This window comes from Otolemur garnettii, unplaced genomic scaffold (genome assembly GCF_000181295.1).
Source record: "Otolemur garnettii isolate 467f Iridium unplaced genomic scaffold, OtoGar3 scaffold00030, whole genome shotgun sequence".
NCBI classification, from domain to species: Eukaryota; Metazoa; Chordata; class Mammalia; order Primates; family Galagidae; genus Otolemur; species Otolemur garnettii.
In genome coordinates, this window is record NW_003852425.1 from 18120826 (window position 1) to 18132088 (window position 11263).

General features: G+C 46.5%; 1 protein-coding gene across 1 annotated transcript in view; it reads right to left on the reverse strand.

Moving 5' to 3' along the window:
• RGMB (repulsive guidance molecule family member b) overlaps nucleotides 1-11261 on the reverse strand; it is a gene marked incomplete at its 5' end in the record, with an annotated part of 21725 nt that extends 10464 nt beyond the window's left edge. The window contains 2 exons of the mRNA XM_023512702.1: nucleotides 5732-6240; nucleotides 11216-11261. Of these exons, the coding sequence (XP_023368470.1) occupies nucleotides 5732-6240; nucleotides 11216-11261 (555 nt within the window). The remainder of the gene's footprint in view (nucleotides 1-5731; nucleotides 6241-11215) is intronic.
• Nucleotides 11262-11263: the final 2 nt, after the last annotated feature.

Consider the following 11263-nt stretch of genomic DNA (forward strand, 5'->3'; position numbering starts at 1 on the left):
CAGGAGACCTCACCACCCGACCAAGAGGAGCAGGCAGGGCCGGGAGCTCAGGAGACCTCACCACCCGACCAAGAGGAGCAGGCAGGGCCGGGAGCATGCAGACAGCAGCTGTCACCAGGATCACGGTCCCTCTGAGATTCTAGGAGCTGTCCTTCAGTGTTTCCATACTGTTTCTATGATAAACTCAGGGAGAATAAGAATATCTGGCCCTCCAACGGTCTGAGGGACAGTGAACTGGCTCCTTCTTTAAAAAGTTTGAGGACCCCTGGATTATACTATGTACATAAACCCCATAATTAACACAGACTGCTGAAAATTTTAGAGTGAGGGAGAGGCTGCACTCATCTCCACCATCTCCCCCACATAGTGGGCCCTTTAATATTGGATGATTTAAATAGAGAACCAGATTAATCACACATTTTATCACAGAAAAAACTGCTGGCAGGGAGCTATAATTGCAGATTCCTTTTCCATCTGTTCCCAATATGCCTCAACCAGTCTTACAACTTTTTAGCATCTCTGTAAATCAAGAAAGATCATGGTAAGGAGCAAATCTCTAAGAGGTGGCAAGAATTACCATATACAATCATAACAATTAAGGATTAATTATAATGGATCTGCAAGACAGTTTGTGGTCTTTAAAGAAAATGCCGGTGTCTCCAATACTGTGTGTAAGACACGGTCCTGCCTGTGGAAGGGGCCTCTTCCGGAGTCCTAAAAAATAGGAGCGGTTCTGGCTGTGTAACTCACGCGGTCTTGGTGAAGATACCAAAATCATAATTGGCTGCAAAAGTTTGGCTACAATAAATGTACAAAGCCCAGGGTCAAGAGAGGACAGAGTCCCAAACCTTGCTGCAGAGACACACGTGAAATGCCAGTAAAGCCTTTGCAATGTGGGCTCATTTGCCTCTGACTTTGTACCCAGCAGAGAACGACCCGGAACACTGGTTTCCATGCCACGTGCTGCTGTGGAATAAACACAAACTGCGTGGCATCATGAAGCAGAGGGGAGCCCCCTCATGCTGGGGGCTTGTGAAGGATGATTTAAAATATTTACACAGACCTGGTGGGCAGGGCTTCCTACTCTGCTCTGGGGCTCTGGGTGCTGCATGCAGGTCCCCAGGAGCTCGTGGCCCAGGGCAGGCAGCCCAGCCTGTCCACTCCACAAACCATCTGGTTTGGCTGTGCACAAAGAACGCAGCCTCTACCCAGAGACAAACGACCCTACGAGCTGCCTTCTCACAGAGCGCTGGGAAGCGCACAGCTCGGCGTCTGAAGCAGGACGAGCTGTCCTTACCCTGTTTTAACTTTTGTCTTATTGAGGTTGAAGGATAAGAAAAGAATAGTGGTGAAAAAGAGTCTGAGTAAAAGAAAAGGGAAAAATAAAGCAAAGGAACCAAATTATCTGTAAAGCAGTATCGCTAGAAACATTCTCTCTGTATTATTATATATGCACTGCTAAAAATCATCATTGCTTGGATACAATCTAATAATAAATTAAGTTCTGAAACTTTTTTTTGAGACAGTATCTCCTTGTCACCCTGGGTGGAGTGCCATGGTATCATCTTAGCTCACAGCAACCTCAAACTCCTAAGGTTAAAACATTCTCTTGCCTCAGGTTTTTCTATGTTTAGTAGAGATGGGGTCTTGCTCTGGCTCAAGCTGGTCTCGGACTCCTGAGTTCAGGCAATCTACCTGCCTTGGCCTCCCAGTAGAGTGCTGGGATTACAGGGGTGAGCTACCATGCCTGGCCTTTAAATGTTTGAAATTTTTGAAGGAAAAAAAATAATTTTAAATGCACTTGGGATACTGGCAATTCTAATATACAGTACTGGGAATACATTATTTTGTTGAGATAGAGGCTGGTAGAGTGCTAGAACATCACAGCTCACAGCCACCTTTAATACCTAGGCAAGCGATTCTCTTGCCTTAGCCTCCCTAGCAGCTGGGACTCTAGGCACCATAACACCTAGGCTAGTTTTTCTATTTTTAGTAGAAATGGGGTCTCATTGTTGCTCAGGCTGGTCTGAGCTCAAGCTGGGATGAACAGGCATGAGCCACTATGCTGGGCCTAGGAAAACATTTCTGTAAATGTATTTCCTTCATAAAGTACAGAATTGACTCCCTGATTCTCTGTCATGATCATGGCTTACTCAGAGCCTTACTGGGCCCACTTTAACAGACACACAATGAACTAGGCAAGAGCTGAAACTGGGAGGTCAGGTCAGAGTACAAGAAGCCACCCACCCTCACAGGTGGCTGCTTCTACCTCTCCTGAGGGCTGAGGTGCAAGAGAGCTAGGGATGTGTGTCCTCAACAGCCTGTACTGTGCGGTCCCTCCATAACAGAACAGAAACTGCCTTTCTTCCAGCTAACTCTGCCCTCTCTGAGCCCATCCCTCCTACCCCTCTCTCCCCTCACGCCTACAGACATCTCTGCCAGCCCAAGGTGGGAGAGAAGGCCTAGGGCTGTTGGGGGCCTCAGCCACTGTGTGTGGGTGTGCCAGACGGCTCTGCAGCCCCTGGGCAGGGGGAGAGAAGAAAAACCAGCCCTGCTTCCCCTTTAGGAACACCCACCTGGCAAGGTGGCCAGCTGCCACAGACTCCTCCAGAGTCAGAGCGCAGCAGGCTGGCAAGGGCAAAGCCAGGCACAGAGGCCAGAGAAGGCACCCCTGTGTGCACAAGGCCCCCCGGGAATGGGCCCCATGTTTCCCAGGCTGGGGAGAAGGGCTGTGCAGGAAGAGAGCCACAGCCTGGGGGGCAGAGCCCAATATCCTACAGCACAGACTGGAGGGGGTCCCCAACACCCAGCAGTGCAGCCTGGAGAGGGGGCCCCAACACCCAGCAGCGCAGCCTGGAGAGGGGGCCCCAACACTCAGCAGTGCAGCCTGTAGAGGGGGGCCCAACAGCGCAGACTGGAGGGGGTCCCCAACACACAGCAGTGCAGTCTCGAGAGGGGGCCCTAACACCCAGCAGCGCAGCCTGGAGGGGGGGCCCAACACCCAACAGTGCAGACTGGAGGGGGTCCCCAACACACAGCAGTGCAGCCTACCTGCCCCGAGGCTGCTGGCCAGGTGGGGAGAAGGAAGGCTCAGCTAACAGATGGCCCCTCGAGCACAGATGACTTCATTTTCTTTTGCTGCATGTAGCTTTTCCCCATTTTGTTTTTCTGTGTTGAGGGAGAGGAAGGGTACCTTTGGGCAGGCAGAGCTCACAAGCTTAGGCTTGAAGACGCTTATTTAGCAAGCCAGGCTCCCAGGGCTGAGCAGCCATCTCAGTAACCTCCCTGAGCAACTTGCTGGGTTGCGTGCTGCAGGGCAGCGGTAACTACAGTGGGATCGATGGGTGTGGAAACACAGGGACTTCAGTGTCACAGCTTCCAGCCAGCCAGCCAGCGACAGCGCCAGTGTCTAGATCCAGTGACAGAGACCACACGGGGCATTAAGATGCTTGAAGACAAGGATGGCTCAGTGTCTGCGATGCACAGCCACCAGTAACTGGTCACGGGTGTGCTTACGCTCTCCCTGATGCTGGGACTCTGATGAAAACATTCTCAAAAGAAAGCATCAAAAGGCATCAAGGGGACATTTCAGAGCTTGCTTAGAACTTATTCTGTATTTTGTGCCTCCTATTTTTTTATTACCACCATTTTCTGCCTGAGGTCTTTACAGTTAATATGAGTCTTCAAGACCAACCTTCCAGATGCTTATGGGAGCTTAGAAAGAGTTACGAAAAGAGCGAAAAACAAAAATTAAAAAGCCAACCACTAGTGGTAGTGAAGGCTGAACAGCATGGTCACCAGACTCCGGGAAGTACTTCCCAGTGAGCAGCTGCAGACTCCGGGAAGTACTTCTCAGTGAGCAGCTGCAGACTAGGAATCCCAGCTGTCCACCTGAATCTGTGTCAGCAGCTACTCTCCCTGTCTTGTTTTTTTTGACTAGGGAAATCTGTACTGCTTACCAAACCGAGAAAGTGAATAAAGTTGTCCTTTTTATTTGCTAAAAATTACAAAAGATTCAATAACTGAAATAAAATGATCTTAAGTACTTCAGTATGAATCGTTCTATTTACATAAGATCAGTACTCATGTTACTTGTTAGCTCCCAAATATTTTCTCTATAATCAATAAAATGCATGGAATTTGAAAGGTTTAGTAACAAAAGTGACATGTGATTTCCAGAAGGTATGAAGAACTCTGGGCTTGTGAACAGAACCACTATTTCCCCATAAACTGGTCTCTTAACCTTTGCAGTCTATATTACAAGTTTCTTCTCCAAGTGAGAATGACATGGACGACTGAGGATGACTTTTTCTTCCTCTCAGTGGACCGTCTTCCTGAATTCTCAGTCACCCAAAGACTACTCTCAGGTTCATGACTCTGCAGTCATGATGAATTTTTGGCTATGATTTTTCTTATAATTTCATACTTATTTAACTAAACTTGTTGCAGAGACATATTCTGAGAGAGAGAGAGAAAATAAACAATTTGCTTAAGTATAAATCCAGGGTGAGAATGGTTTTGAGATGGAGAATTTTGTGGGGCTCAAGACCAGCTTCAGCTTTTCCTGAGGACTGTATGTTATGGGGTCCCCTGAGGTGTCTGGACCAGGGTAACAGTCTTCTTTGTTCAGAGCAATGACTGCTGATCTTAGATTTGTGACACCCTGTGTATCTCCAGTATCTCCTGAGGTATTGTAAAATTCTCTCCATAAAATGACAAGTAAAATAACTTAAATTCATTAGACAAATATGCCAAACATGTTTAGAGCAAGGGCGAGGGCACAGGCATTAAATCAACTTATGAACAGATAAAGTAAATATAGGAAATTAAACAAGATGAGATGGTCTTTGTGTGGTTTTGCAGTTGGGGAAGAGGGCAGTTACCTGGGACACCATTTTAGTGGAAAACCCTTTCAATTTTATTTACTAATGACTGAATCGCCCTGCCTGGCACCAGAAACCCAGCTTGCGGCTCCTTCCTGCCTACTCGCACTAGACACTGGCACCCTAGATCTGGCATCAAACCTCTCTGCACACAAAGATCTCTTGGAACAAACACATACGGACCACAGACATTGGCAGCCGGACATGGCTGAATTCATCAGCTGTTCCCTCAGCTTAGCTCTGCCTTCAACTGAGACCTTGAGACTGCAGGGGAGTTACACATCATAGCCTGCAGTCCGCAATTCCCAAGCTCCTGGTCACCAAGAGGCTGGCAACTAGACCACCCCTGAGGGCTCACAGCGGGAAGCTGGATAACTGCCTAATAATACTTAACCATAGCTTCCAAGTCACCAGTGAAACGTCTCCTGAAGGGTCACTCTGCCTCAGGCTTCACCCCTTCTTCACTCAGAACACCCACTTCTGTTATCTGATAAATCTGAACCTAGATTTCTTCAAGAAGAGTCAGACATCTGCACTCACAGAAGAGATCACTGAAAAAAACACATTTCCCACTGGAACAGGCCTGCCTTTTCCCTGGAGAACTCAATTTCACTGTTTGCTTTTTATTCTTTATATCACTGCCTATTTAAATTGAGAGCCACATTTTACATTCCAGAGAGAAATTCCTTACTAAATAATTTTTATTTAACCCATTAAGATCTTGGTTAATTGCTTTCCAAGAAGACAAAAAAGTTACTTGTAAGCCTCTTATACATAATTCAAAAGTTATCTGAAGAGTCAAACACCCAGGAGTTGTGAGCAGGGAGAGGAAAGCGTCGGGTACTTGCCTTATTTGTGGCAGTAGCACTGGATCCGGGGACCACAGGCACGTTTGTCACTTGCACCGAAAGATAATTATTATCTATGAGGGGCCAGGCCCCTTCCACTTTGCACGTCTGGAAGTGATCCTTGAAAGTCCTAAGGTGAGGGTCTCCAAACAAGCCACAAAAAAGGTAGTTGGGAGGATCCTGGTCCCCTCCCCTGTGTTCTCTGATGCCTGCCAGGCTGTGATAGTTACAAGGATCATGGGTCACTTCAGGGTTTGTAGAAGATGTGGGTCCGTCCTTGGAACAATTCCTCTGGCTCATGAGGTCACTGATGCCCAGCACAGCCGAGTGGTACACTAGGTTCCCGCGGCAGGCTTTCGAAGTTCGTTGGGTGCAGCCAGCATAGGCTCGTAGGGCCTTGCAAAACTCAGAGTCAAAGCCCTCAGTGGCAGAGTTCAGGTGTGAGGTCAGGGACACGAAGTCGGTGGTGCATTTCTGAATTCGGCACTGGGTCGGCTGTTGGCAGTCACCTGTGGGAAGGGTGGTAAGACCAAACATTTGAAAATGCTTCAAAATACCCAGAGCTACGTGTGGAAATGACATTCTCCCCTGGGAACTATTTGTTCTACATTCTAGACTCCTATTTTAAGAAACGTTCAGAAATAGGGCTGCCCTGTGCTCCCCAGCTCTCAAATTAAGCACTGGGAAGAAGTCTGCACACAGTGAGCGAAGGTAAAACTTGAACGCACAGGCACTGGGCACGAGCCTGCTGTCAGTCCAGTGCTTGAAGTTGAAATGGCAAGGGAATCATAAAAAAAAATTTTATCAATGTAGCCAATTAGTCACAGATTTTTGAGAAAGATTCTTCTACTCCAGCCAAAGACATGAAGTTTGTTTTGATTTTGAAAACTGCATGAGTAATTTGCTGCCGAAAGCATTGTAAAAGCAAAACCATGATTAGTCTCCACACCTTAGGAAGGGGTAAAATCCCAAATTATAGTATGATTAGTTAAAACACCTTCACCTAACTTACTTGTATAGCTACCAGGTAAGAAATTAAAAAAAAAAATCCAAGTACTAACTCATTCTACTTTTCTTGAGGCATTTTTGCCAACAAATTGTAAGTGACACAATTTCCTAGTTTCTATGAAATGTAAATGTCCTTTTTAAAAATATAAAGTGATTCATTTGACCAGGCTACATCTTTCCCTTAACATTCATCTCTGTTATACTGGGTAGCAGAGCACGGGTGAGACGTAACTGAGAGGCCAGGCCACGACCTTGAGAGTTTGCTGCTGAGACAGATGGTCCCAGTCATGGATTTGTTTTTTTTTTTAGAAAAAGAACCAGAGAACTATGAAGCACAGGATTCTAAGAATACACATAACTACTTTTCTCCTAAAAGCGACAATTCACACAAACGTAATGATTTAACAATGCCACAATGAAGTATGAAAATTCAAGCATGACTGCCCTATATTTGAAAAAACTCAATTTCCAAATGATGTTTTGCCCCCAGCTTCTCCAAAAAAACCTTATAAAACCTCTTAAAGCACAAAAAACACAAACAAGAACTGTTAACAGTAAGTCAGCCACTGCTCTATCAGTTTGATATCCTGTTCCACAAAGAGGAAATGACAGACCTGTTACTTTTATCATCAACCTCAGACTCTGCATCAAAGAACTGGGACACTTATTTGTGCCACTTGAAATTTTTCATAGGTCTTTAAGCTACGAAGAAGCCTCTTCATCTCTTCACCTGTCAGGCTTCTCATCTGAGAAATGAATTTGTTTTAAGATAAACTTTGTGATCCTCTCCTGGCATAAGATACCTTATGTACAAGATAAAGGGAAAAATTCAATGCAATAGATTATTAGTGAATATATATTAGTTAAAGATGGAGATACAATAAACTTAAGGATAACATTAAAATTGAGCACTTCATTGACAAAAACTTAAAATTGACCTTAGAAAACTATATTAATATGTTCAGTAGTAAAAGTCTTCTAAATCTGAATGAAGTGGTCTATAATCTCTATTTCTGGGTTTACTCAGGAGAAAAGGATGGGAGCAGATGACCTCTGAGGACTGTCACCATTTTTAAATTTCAAACATCAAAGAAGGAAATATTATAGTCTAGGCTTGGTATTCACTTTAAACCAAGAGAGCAGATTAACTTATTTTAATATTTTGGAGCTATGGATTTACAACAATCACCAAATCACTTTAAAAAAATCACAAACACGGGCGGCACCTGTGGCACAGTGAGTGGGCTGCTGGCCCCATATACTGAGGGTGGCAGGATTGAGCCTGGCCCCAGCCAAACTGCAACCAAAAACAAAATAGCCGGGCATTCTGGTGGGCGCCTGAAGTCCCAGCTACTTGGAAGTCTGAGGCAAGAGAATCGCCTAAGCCCAAGAGCTGGAGGTTGCTGTGATCTGTGACGCCACAACACTCTATGGAGGGCAACAAAGTGAGACTCTGTCTCTTAAAAAATAAAAAATCACAAACACATCTTCATGTGCTCAATCTACTTTGGTTTGCTCAGGCCAAATCTGATGAAAGCAGCTCTGATATTTAAAGAATTCCTCTATCCAAAGCAGTGCAAGTCATTTTCAGCTATTTTTACTAAAAACATAACAACCAAAGCAAAACAGAGATTAACCAACCAGGACTCTAAAAGGTATTAAGACCATTTTACAGATGGGAAAAATCAAGGCAACGCCCCAGGGGAGCCTTCACAGCTAGTATTAAGCCAGGGTTGGTGCCTTTTCCCTTACAACAATATCTGATGGCTGGAAAAAAAGACAAGTAACTCTTATATTATTTTTCTTTTCAAGCCAGATTCACGGCAAGCAGAAAGCAAAGAAATAAAGTGAGGGCCAGAAGCAGCTACCTTAGACTACAGATGAGCCACAGCCCAGAGCCTCCCACTAACCTGCAGTGGCTACTTGTTCTTTTTATGGTCTATAAAATCTATCTGAGTATACGTTTATTTATAATTATTTCAAATACTCATAAACTAACGAAAGTAAGAACAATATGGAAATGCAGATGGAACTGTTTAGAAGGGAAGTAAAGTGTAGATTCTCTGCCCCTTTCTGCACTTCCTCCCCCCCCCCCCAGCCTTTCCCTTTGTCAGACTAGGCAGGCACTGATTACTTTGAGAATTTACACAAAAAGCAGAACTCCTTGGGTTCCTCTGCTTTGGACGAGGTTTCTAACCGCCTTTCGCCATAGAGAAGGGAGGGAGGAGGGCTAAGGAGAGAGAAAAGCATGTTTGGGTCAGCGTTTTACAGCCCCATAGCAGGCTCCCGCATAATGACTAATTTGTAGCATACACCCAGAAATAGCCAGGCTTCATGAATTTATAATGGTAACGCACACTTTGCCTGTTACAGGCGGTAAAGTAAACCTCCTGTCAAGATGCCAAGACAACGTAGAGGGGAAATAATCTTCAGGGCGCATCCAGGAAGGCCAGGAAGCACATGCCTAAGCCCCTGCCCGCCAGACCTCCACTCAGGGCTGCCTTGCAACACAAACCCAACTGACAGCACTCTTCATTTCCCAAGAGTAGAATTTAAAACTCTACAATTAGCAATGTCTCTGTTTTTAGACCAGATCATCAGGGAATGGTGTGACAATATTTTCATGCCAGTCATTGAAAATGGTTAAAGGTTACAGAGTCTAGAGCTTTCCTTTCATTTTTTAATGGATCAGACATAAAGGCCGCACCATTCAAGACAATTCCCTTAATGCTGGTAACGCATGTGTGAATGTATAGTACAATCACCACTTAGTAATAAAAAACACGAGATGTGCTGAGGCTGAATTAGTGGAATGCAGAGCTCTAAGGGGTGCTGAGGCCAAAAATATGGGTCCAGACAGAAAACACAGGGGGGGCCATCTGCAGAGAGCACCTGCCAGGCTCCCTGCTGTGAGGCTCCCAGTACACAGCCTGGAGACCTCTCAAAGGAGCCTTTCTCCTACAACCAGATTAACAAATGATCCACACCAACAAGTTGTTGGCAGAGACCGTGCAGCAGCATGGGGGTGGGCTGAACCTAGCTGGGGACTTCAGCGAGGGCAGGTTGGGACGAGAGAGGAGCTTCATCACGTTCAGCTTCCTGAACTTCCTAGACTGAGGCACCTCCATTCTCTCAACCTTTGAGACAGGGTCTTACACCTTTCAGAGGCCCATAAAGAAATCTTTAAGGCCCACATTCCAATCCTGTCACCGGACTGGGTCTACGGCAGTTCTGGGAACAAGACCCTACATAGCCCACCAGACACTTTGATTTCATGAAACACACACTTTAGTGCATGGACACACTTTTTCACACAAAACAGTCCTGAAGACTTTTAAGACTAACAAAAAATTTCTATATAACTGCAAGCACACTGACATTTTCCTAAGGTTCTAACGTTACTGATTTAAAGCTGTTATCATTGAAAAACTTTCTATTGCACTTGTACTGAGATTTCTAGTCTGCTTCCCCCAGTGACAGTGTTAAAATGCAGCTGTTGCATCACAATGCAAAGTTATAGTTACAAGGTAAATTAAGTCAAAATGCCACATTTCCCCACATTACTTGAAAGGCCTCCCTGGTGTTCAGCGTGGCCGGTAAATTTAACAAACAAAACCACTCCGCACAGTCTGGTGGCATTAAAGTTCAGCATCCTCAGATCACAATGTCCTGCTTGACCGCTGTCATGCAAAATAAGGACAAAAAGGCCTCGAAGACAAGAAATTTAACTAATGCTATGGTTGTTCTCAAACTAAAAAATAATTCCCCTTTCAATTCCGGCATTAAAAAAAAAAGTCTTTGTCTAGGCCACCACCTAAAAGTGGTGAAGAGTACCCAGGGTTCTGATGACACAATTTCTTCAAGAAAAGCAGGTCTCCCAGCCAGGAGGCCACCTGCAGGCCCAGGGCAGGACGCCCCCTGCAAGCGCGGCCCGGGCGCAGCAGCTGTTGGCCTCACTGAGCCAAAACACGCAGCGGGTCTTAGAGCACGAGTTATTCCAGGGACTCAACACTAAATTAAGAGCAGATTTCGCAAAAACGAAAAAAATCCCTGATCAAAAACGTTTTCATGACTTCGAGATTGGCTCCCAGGTCTTCAAACTCTGGTGAAAACCGCGTCGGGCGCGGTCCCTCCGCTTTCCGCCCGGCCTCGCAGAGGGCACAGGGCCGGGAACAAGGCTCGGCTCCCCCGCCTGACTCCCGGATGAGCGGCTGCTGGAGGGGGGCTGACCAGCGGTGGGAGCCAGAGGCTGAGTGCGCGCGCGCGTGCGGAGCGAGCGTGCGGGAAGTGTGTGTGTGTGCGGGGGGCACAGAGGGCCCTCCCCGCGCCCAGGCGCCATCGCCGGCGGGTGCGCTGCCGCCCGCGATGCGTGTCCAGGCCTCCTCGGCCCTCTCCGCCGCCCTCCCCCCGGCTGCACCCTCGGGGCCGGGACTGTCCGGGAACAAAGCCCGGCCGGGGCGGGCCCGCGCGTCGTACCTGCGTGGAGCAGCCCGAGGCTTAGCAGCAGCAGCAGCAGCAGCTCCG